The sequence below is a fragment of the Neoarius graeffei genome, chromosome 12 (assembly GCF_027579695.1).
Source record: "Neoarius graeffei isolate fNeoGra1 chromosome 12, fNeoGra1.pri, whole genome shotgun sequence".
In the NCBI taxonomy this organism is placed as follows: Eukaryota; Metazoa; Chordata; class Actinopteri; order Siluriformes; family Ariidae; genus Neoarius; species Neoarius graeffei.
This window is the reverse complement of record NC_083580.1, coordinates 23,459,171-23,483,133: the sequence shown is the minus strand read 5'-3', so window position 1 is coordinate 23,483,133 and position 23,963 is coordinate 23,459,171. Positions and strand designations below refer to the sequence as shown.

At 41.8% G+C, this 23,963-nt stretch overlaps 1 protein-coding gene across 6 annotated transcripts in view; it reads right to left on the bottom strand.

Annotated features, from left to right (window-relative positions):
• shroom3 (shroom family member 3) overlaps window positions 1–23,963 on the bottom strand; it is a 277,424-nt gene that overhangs the window by 71,391 nt on the left and 182,070 nt on the right. For 3 of the 6 annotated variants that reach the window (XM_060935696.1, XM_060935699.1, XM_060935702.1), the window contains one exon: window positions 16,292–16,399. The exons of 2 other annotated variants lie outside the window; for them this stretch is intronic. In XM_060935696.1, coding sequence (XP_060791679.1) covers window positions 16,292–16,399 — 108 coding nt within the window. Of the gene's footprint in view, window positions 1–9,797; window positions 9,821–16,291; window positions 16,400–23,963 lie in introns of those variants that run through there. One more of the 6 variants, XM_060935701.1, reaches the window with a different exon arrangement.

Genomic DNA, 23,963 nt, shown 5'->3' with positions numbered 1-23,963 from the left:
CACTAAAGTCACTGTTGGTGGTGAACAAAATTGCACCTGTTCATTGTGTGAAGTTATTTTTTATGTGTCACCGTTGCTTGACACAGTGTGATTTTGTGTTATGAAGTTTGCATGATGCCATGTCATGCCTGGTCATTGTGTGAGATTATGAATATTCTTATTTTTAAACATACAGTTGAGTGTCACTATTGCTTGGCCCAGTGGCATGTTGTGTTACAGCTAAAACTAAATAGAAAACACAAAATAAAAAGTAAAATGCACCCATTAAGTCATTGTTGGTGATAAATTGTGTCACATTCATCTCATTATCTTAGGCGTAGCGGTGGGTTTAAAAACAGGCTGATGAATATATGGACTAGTTGAATGAGGACTTATTGTTGAGTCTCTAAAATAGTCATTGAATTAAGTGACTTTTGTAGGTAAAATTAGGTGTTTAACAACCTGTTAAAAATACACCAGAATGCAGGAAATGGCATCTAATTAATTAAAAATTTTCTGGTGGAGGACCCCCCGCCAGTGTGTCCCCCCCACATTAAAAATGCTTCTGACGCCCCTGCCTGAGCCATTTATTTTATTAGTTTATAATTATTGTTTAATCTAGTCTTCAGGAGAGACTGCCTGCACACAGTACTAGTATTAATAGTTTTTTTTCTTACATGAAAGCTGAGGCATTTATATTATATTTTAAGGTAACTTCATGTTGTGCTGTGAGGTTCTATGCACTTTGACTTTTGAACCAACAGGTGCATTTGGATAAGTAAAGCCTATTTTTCTGCATTGTAGTCCTGGTAATCTTTTATATTGGTGAAGTTGTTTATAGGACCATTTCTCAGTGTCTTTGTTTTTTAATCAATATAGTTTTTCAGTAATAACTTAATATTTAACATATCACTCAATTTTAATCACAAAAAGAGAAAATCGCAACAATTTCTTGCAACTTTCACTTCCTCCCGCAATGTAATTGCAACAAAAACCTAAAAAACACCGCAGCTTTCATCGCAATTTTTTGGAAAAAAACCCCGCAACAGACATTTTAGCCCGCAACAATCACAAAAAAGGCCCGCGAAATCCTGGGGGGACTGCTTAATTACCGAGACCAATACCCAAGACTGACAGAAGTCCAAGTACAAATGGCAATAAGCTTGAGACAAGTCAAAGTCAATACACAAAATGTCTTGACACCAGGATTACATCCAAGATCGGACTTGAGTCCTACACCAGATCAATACTGAAACATTTTCATAAGTGGGTGCATGAATGTTCGGAAACACATGATGTACAACCCACACCAGAAGCAAAAACACCCCCGACTTCCTGTCACAATCCTCCTTATATAGACAGCGCCCCCTGCTGGTAGTCATCAATTAAAAGAACACACCCAAACATGCACTCTAAAAAATGATTCTCCAGTGCAGTAAAAATTGCTCATAAAAAAAAGAGAAGATTTTACCTAAAATGCTGTTATCTGAACTTGGCTCAATTAAAAGAAGTACAGCTCATTATTTTGTGTGTTAAGTGTCTTTAAGATTTTGCATAAACGTTGTCTATAATTTTTTAGCAACACCTACATTCAGGACATCTGGGAACACTAAACTAAATATTCTAAGATCTTCGGACCCCACACCATTAGACCGTACTCCGTCAACTTTGAAGCATTTGGACCGTTTGCCACGACACCAAAAGGAAAAATTGCATAGGTAAGAGCACACCAGACTGTTAAATTTTATGCGTTTACAGTTATGACTTTTTTGTTGTTGGCTTATTTAAAATAATCGACATGTAATGTTTTACATGGTATTGTTTATCTACATCAAAAGGTGTTTTGACTGCAAGGCTGGCTTGGCAGGGAACATGAGGCAGCCTAGGCTAGCAAAGTGGCGCTAGCACTGATAAATTAGCAAATCAAAGTCGGTCATTGATGCAAGTTTGCACCTGTGTGCTTTTGCTAGTTAACAGAACTGTTGATCTAGTTTTCTGGACACGATGATTTGAAAGTTATTATATAGTGATCGTTCATTTATTTGTCATATAAGAAAATCTGTGCGCTATAGATTTTCACTGTGGCAGAAGTAGCGATAGTAGTAATACCAATAGTAGTTTTCGTAGTGGTAATGCACATATACAACTTAAAATATTAAGAAAGCCTAAATGAAACAGCTTAATTTTATTGGCTGGAGAAAACTATATTTTTAAGTAAAGACATGAAGTGAAATTCGGATTTTTTAGTAAAGTCAACTTAATTTTGGGTGCAAAAATGACCCAGAAATGTATGTATTTTCTACATAAAATTATGGATGCAAAAATGTTGCACTAATTTTTTTTTAAGTAAAATCAGCCCATCACTAGTTTTTTACAGGGTGCCTACAAGGAAGAAAGCTGCTAGTGATCATTCAATTAGATGCTACAAACAAAAGCATCATGAACCCTAGAGTCATAACATATATTCAGTCACATGAATAACATCTGATATGTTTGGGTGGGGCGGCACGGTGGTGTAGTGGTTAGCACTGTAGTCTCACAGCAAGAAGGTCCGGGTTCGAGCCCAGCGGCTGATGAGGTCCTTTCTGTGCGGAGTTTGCATGTTCTCCCCGTGTCCGCGTGGGTTTCCTCCGGGTGCTCCGGTTTCCCCCACAGTCCAAAGACCCTGGTGCAAATCCTACACAGGATCCTGTAAGATCCTGTAGGATCCTGGTAGGATCTTATTTAGGAATGGGATCCTGAATAGGATCCTACATAGGATCCTATTTAAAGGAACAGTCCACCATACTTCCATAAGGAAATATGCTCTTATCTGAATTGAGACGAGCTGCTCCGTACCTCCCCAAGCTTTGCGCGACCTCCCAGTCAGTCAGACGCAGTCAGATGCGCTGTCACTCCTGTTAGCAATGTAGCTAGGCTCAGTATGGCCAATGGTATTTTTTGGGGCTGTAGTTAGATGCGACCAAACTCTTCCACGTTTTTCCTGTTTACATAGGTTTATATGACCAGTGATACAGTCTCAGTTACACAAGTTCAGTTACACAAATTGAAACGTGGCGATTTTCTATGCTATGGAAAGTCCGCACTATAATGACAGGCATACTAACACATTCTGCACGCTTCGGCAGCGCATTGATATCAGTTGGTATCAATGCGCTGCCGAAGCGCGCAGAAGGTGTTAGTACGCCTGTCATTATAGTGCCGACTTTCCATAGCATAGAAAATCGCCACGTTTCAATTTGTGTAACTGAACTTGTTTCATATCATTGGTCATATAAACCTATGTAAACAGGAAAAACGTGGAAGAGTTTGGTCGCATCTAACTACAGCCCCAAAAAATACCATTGGCCATACTGAGCCTAGCTACATTGCTAACAGGAGTGACAGCGCGTCTGACTGCGTCTGACTGACTGGGAGGTCGCGCAAAGCTCGGAGAAGTACGGAGCAGCTCGTCTCAATTCAGATAAGAGCATATTTCATTATGGAAGTACGATGGACTGTTCCTTTAAGCTCCTGAATAGGATCCTATGTAGAAATAGGATCCTGCACAGGATTACATTCCTATTTAAGATCCTAAGTAGAAATAGGATCCTATATAAGATCCTGTACAGGATCCTAAATAGGATCCTAGAAGGAGCCAAAATCTTGGCAGTGATAGGATCTTGAACAGGATCCTGTATAAGATCTTGAAAAAGTATCAGGATCCTGTAAAAGATCCTAAGTAGGATCCTGAATAAGATCCTAGCTCATATGCTTCAGGATCCTAAGTAGGATCTTGTAGGATCTTAAACAAGATCTTCAGTGGGATCCTGAATAAGATCCTAACTCAAATGCTTCAGGATCCTGAGTATGATCTTGTAGGATCTTAAACAAGATCTTGAGTAGGATCCCGAATGAGATCCTAACTCGAATGCTTCAGGATCCTGAATAGGATCTTGTAGGATCTTAAACAAGATCTTGAACAGAATCCTGAATAAGATCCTAACTCAATTGCAGCAGGATCCTGTGTAGGATCTTGTAGGATCTTAAACAAGATCTTGAACAGGATCCTGGGTATGTTCTTGTAGGATCTTAACAAGATCCTAAGTAGGATCCTGAATAAGATCCTAACTGGATACCAACAGGATCCTGAGTAGGTTCTTGCCGAACGAATTCCCAATACTCTGATTCAGCAAATTCAGGGTAGCATGGAAACAAGGCTTGTTAGCCCTAAATTCTTGAATAGATAGTGCATTTAAAGTTTTTTTGCAAGGTTTTTTTAAACTTAAATAAATATCCTTCTGTACAAGAGCAGAAGAGGGCTCACACATACTATATGTGATTTAGGGTTTAAATATAGCTAAATATGATGACCTTTATTTCAACAAACCATAATAATGTGAATATGGAAGACAATTTTAACTATTCCATGATAATATTTCAGAGTTACAGTTTTCATTAGTTTGCTTGAATAAAGTTATAAAGAGCAGTGTTCCACATTTATTCAACTATGAAACCTAGTACAATCAACAGCATGTTTGGTTGAAAAATAACCTTCATAATAATGTGATTCATCTAAAAGTATGCATATACCTGGGTCACAGCTGATTCTTTATGAAAATGAATGCAAGCACCCTCTTAAATGTTGATTAAAACAATAATGGCTATTCAGAACACCATTTGAATAGGCTTTACTTGTTTAACCTTTTCTACCAAAAAAGAAGTCAGGTCTTACAATATGGTTAATTAATCATGTTGATAACTCCTCAAGGTGGAAGAAACATAGCCATCAATACCATCAACATCATCCTGGTACACACATACAAGTTTGGCTTCTATAGCAGAACATTTGATGAGTTTCAGCCTTCTGGTGACGCATACACTGATAAAGTCCTGACCCAGAATACCAGATGCCCAAAACTCGTGTATTATGGGATCTCTTGGGGGACAAACCCTGGTGCAAATCCTGGCCAGGATCCTAGCAGGATCTTACCAGGATCCTAACCAGGATCTTGTACAGGATCTGAAATATAATCCTAAAGGATCTTGTCCAAGATCCTGTAGGATCCTGTTCAAGATCCTGTAGGATCCTGTTCAAGGTCCTGTAGGATATTGTAGGATCCTGTTCAAGATCCTGTAGGATATTGTAGGATCCTTCACAAAATCCTGTAGGATCTTACCAGGATCCTAACCAGGATCTTGTACAAGATCCTGGTTAGGATCCTCAAGGATCTTGTCTAAGATCCTACAGGATCCTGTACAAGATCCTGTATGATCCTATAGGATCCTACAGGATCCTACAGGATCTTGTACAGGATCCTGTAGGATCTTGGACAAGATCCTTTAGGATTATATTTCAGATCTTGTACAAGATCCTGGTTAGGATCCTGGTAAGATCCTGCTAGGATCCTGGTAGGATCCTGGCCAGGATTTGCACCAGGGGACATGCAGGTTAGGTTAACTGGTGACTCTAAATTGAGCGTAGGTGTGAATGTGAGTGTGAATGGTTGTCTGTGTCTATGTGTCAGCCCTGCGATGACCTGGCGACTTGTCCAGGGTGTACCCTGCCTTTCGCCCGTATTCAGCTGGGATCGGCTCCGGCTTGCCTGCGACCCTGTACAGGATAAGCGGCTACAGATAATGGATGTTTGGGTGTTGAGCTTCATCCTTGTACCACAAACGATTTTCCAGGAAAGAAACTATTTTTCAAGTAAGTGGATTCTCTTTTTTCGTTTTGTGAACTTTGTTATTGGTAACACTAATACAACTGACATAACACTCGCAGCCATTTTGAAATCTGACATGCTAGCTAACCACATGATAGCTAAACACAATACAAAATGTTATCCAGATGAGGACAAACCCATAAATTAAGAAACGAAAACTAGGAATTCAATGATAATAAAGAAATGCAGCCACATAAGGATGGGCTCATCTGTCTATATATAGCCATAAATAAGCCATAAATGTTTTCGTGTCGGTCACAGTTATGAGATGTTTAAAGACTGGTACGATTTTATTTCAGAGGATGAAAGCTGACTTCTAAATCGGTTTGGTTTGCCACGGCACATTCTTTTAATGAGGCCCACTGTCCCAAGCAGCATCTTCCTTTGATTGATGGTGTATCTTCACATTTTTTGTGGCGTCTGTGTCTCAGTCAAGAGACTGCACAATTATAAACACACACACACATGACAAGGGCACTTTTTTGTGTAGAAGTGATATTTGGAGTATAGATGGAGAATGACTTTGTCTATAGAAGCATTTTATGAAAGTGGCGTCTTAGTGAAACTCAAACAATCCACAAAAGGCTAATGTCTGTAAAATGGGCTTTTCAGTCTAATGTCATGATGCTTCAGAAACAGAAGAACAGTTCTAGAACCTTCTCAGCCCATTGCCATAGCAATGCCCCAGTCCTGAATTCCATGGGTAGGAGCGCTGTGGAATCCAGCTGCTGAAGAATTTCCACCATGTGACTTTCGGATCGGCACCTTATTAGGACAAAAGATATTTAGGGAGCAGCCGCTGCTATATTTACAGCATATGTGCATGGTACCAAAAAGGGAGAAGAAAGCATGCAAGAAAACAAGAATTTACATCAAAGGGATATGGATATCTTCCTTTGAAAAGTGCATCATTTCTTGTTTCCTGGCATTTTAAAGGAAGATGTGCCGACCTTCGGATTGACCTTAGGTGTGTGATGTGACTACACGGACAAATGCTGTGTAAATATCTGAGTGTTACAATGACACACACAGACAGACAGATTCATACACACAAAATAAACAGCCCACCTCGTTACCCTGAGGTATTTAAAATGTTATTCTTTCACAGAATAGGCACAGGGAGATTTAATTTGTTTTTAAATACTGATTTTCAATGAGAATTGAAATAAGAAACAAGACTGCTCTGAGAGCACAATATCCCCTGCTGGCAACGAGGCCATAACTCTGGTAAAATGCGACTGAATTGAACGAAATTACAATGTGTGTATTAGCGACATATAACAGAGAATCCTGTCAAGTTTCATGAAATTCCTCCAAAGATTGTGAGAGGAGTTGATTTCAGAATGTGAGTACCCTTCCTGGGACGAACGGACGGACATCGCCACGACATAATCCCCCTTCAGGCGTTTCAGCCAGCGGGGGATGAAAATTGTGAGAGAAGTTGGTTTCAGAAAGCATGCACACTTTGATGAAATTGTCAGAGTACAAGTTTGTTAATAATCAAGGGCATAACTCTGGTAAAATTTGCCCAAATTAAACAAAATTTCAGTATGCGTATAACTGTCATATAACAAAGCCTTTTGCCAAGTTTGGTGAAATTCCTCCACAAATTGTAAGAGAAGTTGATTTCAGACGAACGTTCACCCTCATGAATTTTTCAAAGTACAAGTTATTTAATCAAGGGTCAAAACTCTGGTAAAATTTTCACAAATGAAATTAAATCACAATATGCGTATTACAGTCATATAACAAGGCCTTTTGCCAAGCTTCGAGAAATTCGTCCAAAAATTGTGAGAGGAGTTGATGTCAGAAGGCGAGCACACCTTCATGAAATTGTAAAAGTACAAGGTTGTTAATCAAGGGCTGGAACTCTGGTAAAATGCCACCGAATTGAACGAAATAACAATATGCGTACTACCAACATACAACAATGTGTTTTGCCAAGTTTAGTGAAATTCCTCCAACAACTGTGAGAGGAGTTGATTTCAGAAGGAAAACACATGCTCATGAAATTGTCAAAGTATAATTTTGTTAATCAAGGGCTGGAACTAGGGATGGCGAAAACTAAAAAAAAAATCTTGACCGACCACCGAGCCTCATTAGCCGGTTAAAGTCGGTTAACCTATGAGTTTAAAATTCTAGAATTGGAATTATTACAGGGATGTAAACGGCGCGCCTTTTGGCGGATGCCGCCCTCTCCACGGCTGAATCGCGCAGATCCGACCTTCCTTTCCCAAGGGGGGGCGTTGGAGCGTCCAACCACAACTTCATCATAAGCAAATGCCGTCACAGTCCACGAAACACAGGAAGTACAAGCACGAGAAGAAAACAGTAAATCAGAAAGCCGCGCATGCCCGCGCCGAAGCCGCGCAAAATTTAATGTGTGTAGCTTCTGTGCAAACGCGCGCAGCCCCCCGATCCACTGCCTTCCTCCCACACCCCCCACGCCTCATGGACTGCAACGGCACCCGCCTATTTAGTAATTTTAATACAGAATCCACCTTGAAATTACATTCAGACACTCCAACGCCCCCCCCCCCCCCCCCCCCAAAAAAAAACAAAACGGATCTGCGCGATTCAAAAAAAAAAAGTCGGCATCTGCGCCTTTAGTTTGTGTGGAGAGCTATGATCTGCAATAACATGAATTGTTGGCTACAGACCGAAACATACTTTCAGAATGCACTGGCCAAGGCAGGACTAAACTCCATGTGCCTTCTAATAATAATTAAAAAAAAAACAGAATAGTAATTTGTAAGCTAAAAAGCCTGTGTCTACACTTTCGCAGAGTGGCAGCGGGAGGGCGGGACATGACTGAATGGGTGTTTCTGATTTGTCAGCTGTCTTTAACTGGGGCGGGACATGACTGAATGGGTGTTTCTGATTTGTCAGCTGTCGTCTTTACACCGCATGACATGCCCCAAGCGTTTACAACATGGAATTCCAAGTCCTCCGCTCCAAAATCGGCAGCTTCAAAACGATTGATTTTTTTTGTTTTAACCGACAATCAAAAAAAAATTAACCGGTTGACGTTGATTCGGTCAACCACCGGTCAAACGGTCATCGGTTAACATCCCTAGCTGGAACTCTGGTAAAATGTGACCGAATTTAACAAAATTACAATATGCGTATTACCGACATATAACAAAGAATCCTGCCAAGTTTCATGAAATTCCTCCAAAAACTGTGAGAGGAGTTGATTTCAGAAGGTGAGCACCTTTCCCGGGACGGACGGACAGAAATCGCCACAATATAATCCCCCTTTGGGCCTTTCGGCCAGCGGGGAATAAAAAAACAAACAAACTGTGAGACTGCAATGTGTTTTTGTTTCTGTGTTGGTGAACTCAGCTGCAAAACAACTCCATATTCGATCAAGCTAGGAGTTACCAATGGGATTACTGGCACCAGAATAGTAGCGTTTATTGTTTTATGAAGGGGGCATTAAATAAATGATTAGATAATTAAATAAACAAACATTCTCTTCTTGTTCTCTGGTCCATACTACAGCGCTACAGCTCTGTACCTCAGGGTCAGGTTATTAAGGTTGTTATTGGACTGCATGATATAGCTTTTAAGGTGGACCAAACCAGTAAAAAGTTGGCCACTAGAATTTCCTTTTAAGAGAAATAGCAATGAAATTGGCACTGAAGGAGAGACATTCAATATTATGTGATTTGACAGTGGGTTTACACAAGGACACATAAAATGTTGAGCATTTCTCACGATGGAATCATCTTCATGGTCTTATAAATGTAAAGCAAACTGGATAATGCGATATAAAACATTTTTAAGAAGTAAAGCTCTCATCTAAAAGAAATTGTGGGAGGTGGATGGGCGACAGGGTCACAACCAGCAGCACTGAATATACTGCATTATTATACATACGGGACACTTTTTAGAGGGAATAAAAACGTGTCCTATTCCCTTCTAGCGGGTTTCATTCATTTGGTTCAATAGCATGCAATATTTTTAGCATATCGCTTATCCTACGTATATTACGCCACTCTGCCCAGTGGAGAATGAGTGTTGCATATGTAGTGAAAATTCATTATGTCTGATAATTATAACTATTCTTTTAAGTTCGTTTCTTAAGACACGTATTTTTAAGTATGTTACCTCGCTTGTTGACAGTTTCGGCGAACACTTCCGCCTTCTTCAAAACAGTCACCAGATGTCGAGTGGTGACGTGCCTTATCAGCTGATGTTACTCTATGGAGGCGTGAACGTCCCGCCCAATTTGACAGGTAGTCCACGCCTCCTGCTGTCAGGTCGCTGCCCCAGGAAAGAACACCAATTAGAATGTGAAAAAGAAACAACAAAAAGACTCAAGATCCGAAAAAGAAAAAGCACACCAAGAAAACTTAAAATCAGCCATTTCAGACCACTGCAAACGAAAAAATCATATTATGAATTGGGAAGAGACCAGAGTCATTCGCGCTGAAGAGAATAGATACCAGCGTTGGATTTTAGAGGCAGTGGAGATACGTAAGCAGGCGCAGAGGACCATGAACCGGGATGAGGGAGCGTACGCGCTGTCACACACCTGGAGCGCAGTCCTGGGGCAGCGACCTGACAGCAGGAGGCGTGGACTACCTGTCAAATTGGGCGGGACGTTCACGCCTCCATAGAGTAACATCAGCTGATAAGGCACGTCGCCACTCGACATCTGGTGACTGTTTTGAAGAAGGCGGAAGTGTTCGCCGAAACTGTCAACAAGCGAGGTAACATACTTAAAAATATGTGTCTTAAGAAATGAACTTAAAAGAGAAGTGTTGCATATGGTTTATGATATTGCACATTGTCAAGACAACATGACATCACATGTCAGAGCTGATGCAAATATCCAATGAGAAAGTTTTCTGCTGCGCATGCGCAGAAGCATTACTTTTGGCCCTTTTCCACTACCCTTTTTCAGCTCACTTCAGCCCGACACGGCTCGCGTTTCGACTACCTCAGAGCAGTACGACTCAGCTCGCTTCAGCCCTACTCAGCACCCAAAACTCGCACGGTTTTGGAGTAGGGCTGAAGCGAGCCAAACCGAGCTGAGCGGGGCTAGGGGCGTGAGCAGACACTCCCCTGTGCACTGATTGGTGAGGAGGAGTGTCCTCACATGCCCACACACACCCCGCGAGCACGCTGGGATCTGTAAACACCGTAAACCCGGAATAATAATAATTATGAATTACGAGAATTTCTGAAGCCTTATGCGCCTCGCCTCATCTATACGCTCTTGCCAGTATCTGTTGGCGTTGTCGGTGACAACAAGCCACAGCACCAAGACCAGCAACACTAACGACTCCATGTCCTCCATGTTTATTGTTTACTATCCGGGTCGTGAGACTACCGCTTAAAAGGTCACTGATGTCACTGTTTGCGCCGCCTAACGACATCACGTGACGTCCACCCACTTTCGCTAACTCCACCCAATGTGTCCACCCACTTCCAGCCAGCACGGTTCAGCGCGGTTGTAGTCGAAATGCAACTCCAACAGCCCCACTCAGCACGGCACGGCTTAGCCCAACTCAGCCGCGTTGGTAGTGGAAAAGCGGCATTTGTTCACCAGGAAAGAGAAAGACACGTTGAACACCCGAAATGCTACCAAAACTTCATTAGATATTCTTCATGCATATTTACAAGAGAAAAACATAGCAACAGACATTGAAAAACTGGGAAAGAGCGTCTGTATAACATAAGTGAACCGTTACTATTAGAGCTGGGACTTCAGCTCAGCCAAAACTTAGCCAGACACACCAAAAAAGCAACAGGGCAAAGGATTTTGCAAGGGATTAGTGACAGGCTGCCAGGTAGCTCCGTTGTGTGTAGCTGTCGATGTTGATTTGAAAAGTAACGAAGCCAATTACATTGGGAAATGAATACTTAAGTATGAGTAAAAAATATTGTGGCAAGCGTGCGTGGAAGATTGACCACTTTATTAGCATTTGCTAACACTACTGATGAACGCTACACCTGCTGGAAGGTGACATCACTGCTGTGCTAATGGCACCGACTCGCGGTTAAGATCACATTGGTCTTTGAGAAGGCCGAGGGTGATACATTTTTGGTCCCTCCTACTATAAATCAAAATCTGATTGGTTAATTCATCGGTCATTTCCTACATAAACATACACTGCCATGGCCTTCTGTCCCAGCAATGAAGTCCTAACCAATGAGTGAGCCAGCTCTAAATTCTTCTCAGCCTAGAGACAACAAACAAAAATAAATCTCACTGGATAACGCTATCTTAATGTTTTCAGGACAGTAACCCTTTCATTTCTGAAGCAAATTTGATAGAAAATGAGGCCAAATTAGAAGAGAATAATTAGAATGAAATTATGAAAGGCCTAGAAGGCCCTGACGCTTCCCCTCTGGTGTATGTATAATAATAATAATAATAATAATAATAATAATAATAATCTAAAGTCCTTCCCACGCCATGCAATCAGGCGCATTGGGCGGCGCCAATCTCTGTTTCCATAGCCCTCGGCCTCTCACCTATACAGCTAGGGTTACAGTGGGGGGCTAGTGCTCTGGTAACCGTGAGAGTTTGACTTCCCCACTTGCATCTGTATTGCAGCGTGCCTTGCCACACGGCAGTAGGTACCATTTTTATGATGGTCTTTGGTATGACCCAACCGTGAGTAGAACTCGTGATCAAGAGGCAGCCACGCTAACCACTAGGCCAACTCGCGGTTCAAATGATACAACAAGTCGAAGACGAGTTCAATGTCATGCTAGGTAAATGGAATATATCTGATATACCACGAAAAAAAGCTAGCCAATATTATTTAAATGTCTACATGGTCAAAAGTATGTGGACACAAAGAAAAACATCCGTATACAGTACGTTTCTTGAACATCTCGTCCAAGTCTCTCCTTGCTGTTATAATAACCTCCACTCTTACTGGAAGGCTTTCCACTAGATCGTGGCGCGCGGCTGTGGGGATTTGCCCATTCAGTCACAAGAGCATTAGTGAGGTTGGGTACAGATGTCAGGCAACAAAGGGAACAGTCAGAGTTCCAGTTCATTCCAAAGGTGTTCAGTGGGTTGATGTCAGGGCTCGGGCCGCTCGATTTCGTCCACAACAACCATTATCATGATGAAACAGGTTTGATGTCCTTTGAATGGAAATCTTAATGCTGCCGCATACAAAAACTCTCTAGAAAACCATGTGCTTCCAACTTTGTGCCAACAGTTTGGAGAAGACCTACATATGGGTATAATGGTCAGGTGTCCACAAACGTTTGGCCATGTGGGTGTATCTAAGATAAAGATGATATAATTCAGGATCTTAAAAAAAAATATTTGGCAGCTGATGTAGTATAGGAAGTCTGGCGAAAAGTTATTTTAAATGTCGGACGAGCTACGTGTGAAAAGTATGTTGTAAATTCTTTCATCTACAAGCCTTTATACAGATTTGAATACACACCTATATAAATGTAATTAACAATTATTTGCCAAAGGCGAAGTGAATATCGGTGATTATTCTATCCACATTGACTGGATATGAGCAATCGTGCGCTCTGATTGGCTACTCTACTACTAGGCTATCAGCTCATATACTGTGAGTAGAGGAAAACAAAATGACGGAGCGTGTTGCTGAACCAATCGAGGACGAAATAAAAACTCTACCCGGAAACAAAAGCCCAAAAAATACAAAAAAGCAACAAAATATGGAATAAAAGCACATGATGGTGAGAATATCTCTTTTTTTTTTTAAATTTTTCAAGAATTATTATCGCATTTTTTCACAAATTGCTACTGTCATTTCGCCGGTTTGTTTACATTCTAAGCAGAAATGATTTTGTCGGCAGTTTTGTATAAAGTTTTTATTTCTCGAATTTGCAAAAAAAAAAAAGCTCTGTTTCTCAAAATCCAGTGAATGTGGACATCATAGAACAGTTATTCCACTCAATCTCGTCATATATGGCTTATAGCCGACTCAGTGCAACGCACCTCATCGACTATCAGCTCATGTATGACTTGATTTTGTAGAATAACTGTTAAATAATAACCGAGACAAAGTCGTAGTTATTATTCACTGATATTCACTGAGCCTGAGGCGGACAATTGTTTTAGTATAAATGTTTTTTTAATTGTATTTTTTTTTAAATAATTTATTTCAATCTTTAAAAGAGGCATGCAAATGCAATAGCGGCACGGCACAGGATTGTATCGCTTATCTATGCCGACTCACATGAAACACTTTGTTTTGAAATAGATAAAATAAATCACAATTCCACCTTACCTTTAAATAGTTTTAGACCAAATTTCGTAGCACCTTTAGTACTTTTAGGAACAGCATTTTCTTTCATCATTTCTAATTCTTCCTCACTTACAGTCATGAAGTAATTGGCCGCCATTTTGCCGAGTGGCTCGAAGTGATTATCGAGAAATAGTCCGAGTTTCTCGACCAATCAGCATGTGTGATTTTCTATAATCACCTGCGTATTTCATCTCATCTCATTATCTCTAGCCGCTTTATCCTTCTACAGGGTCGCAGGCAAGCTGGAGCCTATCCCAGCTGACTACGGGCGAAAGGCGGGGTACACCCTGGACAAGTCGCCAGGTCATCACAGGGCTGACACATAGACACAGACAACCATTCATACTCACATTCACACCTACGGTCAATTTAGAGTCACCAGTTAACCTAACCTGCATGTCTTTGGACTGTGGGGGAAACCGGAGCACCCGGAGGAAACCCATGCGGACACAGGGAGAACATGCAAACTCCGCACAGAAAGGCCCTCGCCGGTCACGGGGCTCGAACCCGGACTTTCTTGCTGTGAGGCGACAGCGCTAACCACCACGCCACCGTGCCGACCCTACCTGCGTATTTATACTAAATATTATATGAGGTGTGGCAATTAAATTATGAGACTAGGGAACCACATGTGGGAACCACTGCGCAGTGGGCAAGCATAAACAACCCCAGAAGGTCATTTATGAAAGCAAAACTGGAAGTATTAGTGTATGTATTGCTTGAAGCAGGCATATTCAAGTATGACGCGTCATAAAAACCATCAGTTCAAAAATCAAGCAATGCATCAATTTGAAATTTTGGGTGAAAATGCACCAGCACGCTCAGCGCTCTCTTAGTGAAGCAGTGTTTGGCTGAGAAGCGCATCGCAGTATTTGACCATTCACCTGAACGAGCACAATGAGACGTTTCTCTTTTCTGTAAACTCAAATCTGCACTCAAGGGAACCCGTTTCGAGTTTCTCAAGTGCACTCAAGTGAAGAAGAAAACGGTGGAACTTCTGAGACAACTCAAGACCACCTACTGCACCGCTGATGTCAATCAGATTATAAATTATGATGCATGTAAATCAGAAACAGCATAAAGGAATGGATGAGTTCAGGCAGACCAGATCCATGAGGCCAGAGTCCAGCACAGGCGATTTCCCCGTTCAGAGACACCGGACCGACCTCAGTGGATATTGATCAGTTTTATAAGTGCGTGAGCAGGGAAATCACCGTGATCAAACAGGGCAGACTCCGATGCCTGAATTACAGAGTGGCTTCAAGCTACAATGGAAACAGCCTCAGTTGAGAGTACGATAAATTCCAATAATAGTGTCTCGTCTTCTTCTTCCGCTTATCCGGGACCGGGTCGCGGAGGCAGCAGTCTAAGCATGGAAGCCCAAACTTCCCTTATATAATAATAATAATAATAATAATAATAATAATAATAGTGTTTAAATTTGAGAAAAAAAATGACCCAGGCTTTACATTATTGTGTACAGCAGAGAATTTTTTTTTTAATTCTGACTGCGATGGCGAGACTATTAAAGTGGAACTGAAGTCATTTTTAAACTTGCTTTATTTCTTAATTAACGTGTTATTCAATTACATTTTCGGTTTTAGTAACCTTATATCGTGACTCGTATTGGCAACTAATTGCAATTCAATATTATACTCATCGGCCTATTCGGTTTTTAGCCGTGTTGAATTTAGTTCATTTGGTCCACGGCAGGCATCACTTATCCGCGCAATCTTCACAAGACTTGTGCGAGACTTCGAAACGTGAAGTGTCAGCGCCGCCATTTTGAAAACTGTTTTCCAAACGAAATATTGCACAAGAACGAGTTTAAATGATGATTACTGCCTACTTTTTTCAAACTTTCCTGATTGCTATCAAAACAAAACAAACTTCCGGCTTGATTACGTCAGCATTCGAAAGAGGGCGCGCGTCTCTTTTGACAACGCTGGCAGATGTTGGTCACTTTGATTTCCGCTGTACGTTTTACTTCCGTCCTACGATGTCTCGCACAGGTCTCAGCGAATCTTGTTTAAGGCCGTTGCTTTGACATACGGACTGATATATTACAGAGCATATTTCAAACACTCATAACTTGCTATAGCAGCGACAAAATAGCTGTCAGAAATGCATTCCTCTATTTAATAAAATGAGATAAATAGAACTTTGATGCTAAAAAAATTGCCTTCAGTTCTCCTTTAATAGCGCCGTCCTTTGTTTTCTTTGTGTAACTTAAACATCAGATAACAGGGTAGGGATGGTAACACTTAGCTTTAGTGCTTCTAAGCCACGAAGGTAAGTTCATAGTAGTGGACTTGGACCATAATGTTAATAAACACACACACAGACCTGTGTTTGACGCGTATCTGAACTCCTCCGCTGCATTGGTCTGTATCGGCTCGATGGCAAGGCGACGCCGTACGGGACTCGGTACAGCATAAATCTGCACAGTGCTCTCTACACACACACACACACACACACACACACAGTGTATAATACTTGAAATAAGTGACCAGAAAATATAATATTCACACTGTACTTTCAACAAACCAGTCACATTCTGGAATACTGATGTTCAGTGAAGATTTTACTTAGACCAAATCCTTCCTCTAAAACAGTGTTTCTCAACTAGTGGGTCGTGATCCAAATGTGGGTCATGGGCCCTTTATGATTGGTTCGCAGACTGTTTGGTAGAAAAAAAAAACCCACCAAACAAACAAACAAACAAACGTTGCTAAACGTTTCTTAATTTCCCTGAGGGAACCCTCCCAAAGGGATCAATAAAGTTTAATCTAATCTAATCTAAAATACAAATGATTAAACATAACAAAAAGGAACACTGTGGAAAAAATATGACAAAGCAAATTATTGTTTCGAAAAAGTAATAACACATTACACGCACTTAGCAGATGCTCTTATCCAGAGCGACATACAACATACCCAGAGCAGCCTGGGGAGCAGATGGGGGTTAGGTGCCTTGCTCAAGGGCACTTCAGCCATTCCTGCTGGTCCAGGGAACTGAACCGGCGACCTTTTAGTCCCAATGCTGCTTCTCTAACCATTAGGCCATTATTATTAATTACTCGCCACAATAATAATAATAATTAATAATTATTGGTTATGAGGTGGAGAGGGTCAAGAACATCAAATTCCTGGGTCTCCACATCACAAAGGATCTGACATGGACCCTTAACACCTCACACCTAGTGAAGAAAGCTCAGCAGAGGCCAGGCTTGTAGTACTCGAGTCCAGGACTTGGACTCGAGTCCGACTTGCACTCTAATTTTAACGACTCCTGACTTGACTTGGACTTGAGCACTGATTAACTGCATTCGGACTCATAAATTAGAGACAAGGTCTTGGATTTCTTCTTTATTTTTTTTAAAAACATGCCATAATAATTTGGCATAAGATATTTATATCGACATTAATTTTTGTACAAATATTGTGCAAGTGTGCCACACCTGTGCGCCTTGGCGTGTGCATCAGATAGACTCTCGGGCACGCTCTGGACTGCGCGCGCCAAAAACGGTTTCACATAAAGGCAGCAACAGCCACTGTCAAATGGTGCAATTGGAGTCTTGTTCTTGGACTCGACTCGGCTCAATAGCGGACTCGACTCAGCCTTAACTCGAAATTTTCTTTAATGACTTGGACTTGACCACTGGGGACTCGAGACTGGACTCAGACTCAAGGTTTAGTGACTTGACTACAACACTGGCAGATGCTTTTCTTCTTGAGAAAACTTCCATCCATTATCCGTAACCACTTGTGGGGTTGCAGGCAAGCTGGAGCCTATCCCAGTTGACTATGGGCGAGAGGCGGGGTACACCCTGGACAAGTCGCCAGGTCATCTCAGGGCTGACACATAGAGACAAACTACCATTCACACCTACGGTCAATTTAGAGCCACCAATTAGCCTAACCTGCATGTCTTTGGACTGTGGGGGAAACCGGAGCACCCGGAGAAAACCCATGCAGACACAGAGAGAACATGCAAACTCCACACAGAAAGGCCCTCGTCAGCCACTGGGCTCAAACCCAGAACCTTCTTGCTGTGAGGTGACAGTGCTAACTACTACACCACCGTGCCGCCCACTTGAGAAAACTTTAAAAAGCCTAACTCCCCTCTCAGCTCTTGGTAAACTTCTATAGTAGCACAATGGAGAGCTTGCTCTGTTACTGTGTCACAGTTTGGTACACCAGCTGTACTGCAGAGAACCGGAGAGATTTGGAACGGATAGTTCCTGCACAGAGGATTGTGGGGACTAATCTGGACATAAACTTATGCTAACCGTTTATGTAAGAGGGCTAACAACATTATCAAGGATTCAACACACCCAGGTCATAAACTGTTTGACCCCCTTGCATCGGGCAAAAGATACAGGACCATCAGAACCCGCACAAGTAGACTGAGGAACAGCTTCTTCTCCAGATCTGCAGCCTTCATTACCCCCCACCCATACACCCTTAAGTTGCTGCTAACGCACTGATCACTTTACATTCAGGACTGTAAATACAATTATTACAATCTGTACAATATCTGCTCACACTGCACTTTATTTTACTGACTTGAACACTTTACACAACGGAACGTAAATACATTGGGTACAATTGTGCAATATCTGCCTACACTGCAATTCCCCCCTTAATCTTATATTTTATTAATATGATTTATCTCATCTCATCTCATCTCATTATCTCTAGCCGCTTTATCCTGTTCTACAGGGTCGCAGGCAAGCTGGAGCCTATCCCAGCTGACTACGGGCGAAAGGCGGGGTACACCCTGGACAAGTCGCCAGGTCATCACAGGGCTGACACATAGACACAGACAACCATTCACACTCACATTCACACCTACGGTCAATTTAGAGTCACCAGTTAACCTAACCTGCATGTCTTTGGACTGTGGGGGAAACCGGAGCACCCGGAGGAAACCCACGCGGACACGGGGAGAACATGCAAACTCCACACAGAAAGGCCCTCGCCGGCCCCGGGGCTCGAACCCAGGACCTTCTTGCTGTGAGGCAACAGCGCTAACCACTACACCACCGTGCCGCCTTAATATGATTTATATTCTTTTTTTTTTTTTTACTGCTGCTGTTTTATCTGAGTGCTACCAAACTAAGTTTCGTTGTATAACTATAATGACAATAAAATCTTATAATAATAATAATAATAATAATAATAATAATAATAATAATACACCCCCTGTAGCCAATGAAAAATTTGGTCATGTCATGCTGTGCATCCAATAAAATTCTGTCAATTCTGGCACTAATTCATCTGTAAACAATTGGTACTAACATTGATAAAACGGCGTGAAGTTCCCTTTTCCGATAAAAGGCTGGAAAAAAAAACATATGCAAAGTAAACGAAAATATGACAAGCATGGTTTGCCCACAGTGTGCAGTGAGTTACAGGCTGCAGAAAGCATGAAAACACTGAAACTCAAAAAGACAAAACACTCAAGCCATAAAGACAAGCCTGTTGACTTTTTTTGGCATGTCCACGTGCTCAGTGCTCAAGAGCAATCACTTTGTGCATTGTACAAACTCGCTCTCTGCATTTCAAAATGCAAAAAGACTCACACAGTTACAGAGGAGCTTGTTTTACCCGCTGCTGTTGACAAATCTGCTGCAGATCAGTTGAAAAAATCGTCATCTCCAATGACACCAAATGGAGGAGAATATATAAAGATGTGTCCGAGGACATAAAGCAGGGGAAGAGAACGCACATTAAAGGTCATAGGCAAGGGTCGGAGGTGAAACGTAGAATATCAACTTTATTGTCTAGAAGAACGACCCAAAAAGCGAATTCAATCGTCCTGGTGTCTAATTTAAACCCTAAAATTGAATAAAACGGTTAAAATATACTGGTTTGCGCAAGTTCCGAAGGTTTGTTTACATCTCACTTATGTGCATTTTCACCGCCAGGGGACCGTCGTCATGACGTCATTTAAGGCAAACAGACTGGGAGCAGCTCTGTGTTTACTCGCGAACCGAGCACACGTGTACGGACTTTGGTCGTGAGAGGTTGTGTAAAATGTCTGAGAGCGATGGCGATTTTGAAGTAGGAACTCTCCAAATTGAATATCGAGAGGTGAAACCATATATGTATGAACCTATGGCCGTTGCGAAGCAATCGGTGAATGTGGCGCACTGGTTTGACTGTGCGGCCTCGGAATCGGACAGCGACTCGGCCGACTCTGATCGCGGTGACCCCGGACCTCAACAAGACTCGCGCCCAAATGATTTATCCTGGTAGTTATGATAAATTCCTACTTTCGTCGTAATACTAAATAAGAGCCCTTTTGAAGAATAATTAAACCGCCCTCCCTAGCGGATATAGGGAACGATTACTGGACAGTGCACCGGTAGGCCACATTAGCCTGCCATCCACGGCATTATACTATTTATAGCCGACTCTAAGCGAGGAAATATCCCTTTGTCTCATTTCCACAATGATTGTAGAGAGGATCCCTCAGGATTCTTGACTTGTCAACTGCAAGCAAAGGTAAAAATGTTTACCTCCAATCTTCTCCTTTTTGCTTGAGCATTGCTGCTCTCTTTCTTCTTTGACTGCTTGATTTTGTTTCACGTGCATAATCCACTCTCTCTGCCTCGTCTCCTCTTCCGGAAAAAGCCAACCCACTCCCTCCGCCTCTTCTCCTTTTTCGGAAAAAGCCAACCCTCTCACTCCACCTCTTCTCCTCTTTTGGAAAAAGCCAACCCACTCACTCCGCCTCTTCTCCTTTTTCGTAAGAAGCCACCCATCTCGCTCCGCCTCTTCTCCTCTTTTGGAAAAAGCCAACCCACTCGCTCCGCCTCCTCTCCTTTTTCGGAAAAAGCCAATCCTCTCGCTCTGCCTCTTCTCCTCTTCCGGAAAAAGCCAATCCACTCTCTCTGCCTCTTCTCCTCTCTCGGAAAAAGGTAAAAACTTCTTCCTGAACTGGTCCCGTTGTTACAGTTCACTGCACAACAATAAGGCATAGTTTTTATTTGGAAATTCCCGAACGCACGTCTGCACTCAAGCCGAACGGCAATGCAAGTAAATGGAAGTGGACTCAACTCAAGCGGTTTGTTTGTCTTAAATGACGTCACACGCCGAGTGGTCACGAAAATCGCCGAACAGAAATTCGCCGCAATCCGCGCTAACTTATTTTAATTATTACTTATTAACAATACTTCTTGGGACCAGAAGAAAATTACAGAGGGTTTTTTAACATATAAAGTTTCAAATGTGCATAAAATTAAAACCGCTGCCTATGACCTTTAAGGCAAGTGACGATTATGCACTCAAGCTAACGGAGTCAACAGATGTATCCCCTCACACTATCTTGATTTTAAGATACTTATCGCCACGAAAACATATCTTCAGTTATCCAACTAATTTGCACAAACTATGATTTCAGCTCTGTTCTTGTTAACTGCAGTTAATTCTCACTATTATATCTAAGCATTTCATAGTCGTGCATATTTCATATTACTGTACAATTTGTAATTCGGTATTTTGGTCAGAGTTTGTTTTATTTGTCAGGCTAGTTCGTTTGTACATACTCTGGATTGCACTTCCAGTACCAGTCAAAAGTGTCTTTTAATTATTAAAAATAAAGACAAACCATTGCATTAGAAGGTGTGTCCAAACTTTTGACTCGGCAGCACAGTGGTGGTTAGCACTGTCACCTCACAGGAAGAAGGTTCTAAGTTCGAACCTCGTGGCCAACTGGGGCCAGAGTCTGGTATAGATAATGGATGCATGGACATATATCTATATATAAAGTTCAGAACGTATTGGTCTTAATCGATAGAATAGATAATATGATAACATAAAAAATAGCTTTAGATTACAATCCTCAAAGGGATGACAAAAATGTGAAAAATCGCTCTGTGGGAAACTTCCAGTTGGCGTGCAGTATGGAATCGTGGTGATTTTCCCAGCTCCCATCATATAGTTTCTACTTAACTTATTTTTTCCAAGTATACTTCTTAATCTCACAAAAACAAAACATTAAACGGTATGTGAACAAATTGTGCCCATCAATATGGCATCTAGAACTGATAAAACTTCACAAAAGCCTGAACAGTCCAATGCATCACTGGCTAACATGAACATCAATAGCGCTACGTTGGCTAGAATGTTGGCGGAGCTGTCAGATTAGAAAATAAACTTGCTGCAATCAACTCCAAACTAGATGGAATACAGACTACGGTGACTAACCATGAATTAGTGAACCAAATGAACCATTTCCGATCTGGAGTCTGGATTGAACCTAGCCTGGGCCCGCCCATCCTAAGTGTGACGCAACACGAGGGCCTGTCGCGAGCTTAGTCTGGCAAGGCAAGCTATCTCCAGCTCTTCCAAGCTCCCGAAAAATCGGGAGCCAATCAACTTTGAGCATCTCCAACGGCCCTGGGTAGAGGCGTGTTCAAGGCAGTGACGTAGTAGAACTGCGACCGGAAGCCATAGATTGTTTACAGAATCTATGCCGGAAGCGCTTCATTCACTAGAAACATTACGAACATGGAGCAGCGGCAAGCCTTTGACACAGCGGTAGATGCTGTATTGAAAGCATTCAACGGGAAGTTCTCATTGAAAACGGAGCAAAGAGCAGCCCTGGAGGTATTTATCTTCTTCCTGTTACTCAAGCAGTTTCCGTTGCGTCACATACGTCAGAGGAAAGAGTGATGTGATTGGTTTAAGCTTCGTCACAGCCTTTTCTGGCTTCGACCAGTAGCAAACTGAGGCATTTCAGGGAGGCGGGTCAACCACGCCTTTGGGAAACGGTTGGGCTTAATATCTTTGCCAGACCAAATGCTCGCAGAGCTTTGAAATCGCGTTAGCCAGTCTAGATTGAACCAGCTGCAGACTTTAGAGTAACGCTAACCACTTTCGCCGATGACCACACCAAGTTGAGGGCTAAACTCACCAATTTAGAGGAAAGAAGCAGACGGTATAATCTATATCTTATAGGAATGCCTAAAGCAGTGGAAATCGCTTTGTGAAATGCAAGCCCACATGCTCTGTACAGTGACACAAGCTGAACACAGAGTGCTGCTAGACTACAGGTCTAGCTGGTGTGAATTTTACATCGATTCTCTGAGCCGTATCGACAACCCCAATATCAAAAATATTGGGACACTGTGTGAAACGTAAATAAAACCAGAATATGATTTGCAAATCATGGAAACACTATGTTTCATTGAAAATAGTACAAAGACAACATATCAAATGTTGAGACTGAGAAATGTTATTGTTTTTTGAAAAAAATATATATGCTGGTTTTGAATTTGATGCCAGCAACACATTTAAAAAAAAGTTGGGAAAGGGGCATGTTTACCACTGTGTTGCATCACCTCTACTTTTTACAATAGTCTGTAAATGTTTGGGAACTGAGGAGACCAATTGCTTTAGTTTTGAAAGAGAAATGACGTCCCATTCTTGCCTGATATATAATTTCAGTGGCTGAACAGTTCGGGGTCTCCTTTGCCGTATTTTGCACTTCATGAGGTGCCACATGTTTTCAAAGGAAGACAGGTCTGGACTGCAGGCAGGCCAGTTTAGCACCTGGACTCTCTTACTATAGAGCCATGCAGTTTTAATATGTGCAGAATGTGGCTTGGCACTGTCTTGCTGAAATAACAAGGTCTTCCCTGAAAAGACATCATCTGGATGGCAGCATATTGCTCCAAAGCCTGTATACATCATTCAGCATTAATGATGCCTTCCCAGATGTGCAAGCTACCCATGTCATGTGCACTAATGCATCCTCATACCATCACAGATGCTGGCTTTTGTACTGCACTGATAACAAGCCGGGTGGTCCCTCTCCTCTTTATTCCAGAGGATACAGTGTTCATGATTTCCAAAAAGAATTTCAAATTTCGTTTAGTCAGACCTCGGGACAATTTTCAACTTCGCCTCAGTCCATCGTAAAGGAGAAGGCCCAGTGAAGGTGGCGGTGTTTCTGGATATTGTTTATATCTGGTTTTAACTTGCATTTGTGGATGCAGTAATGAAC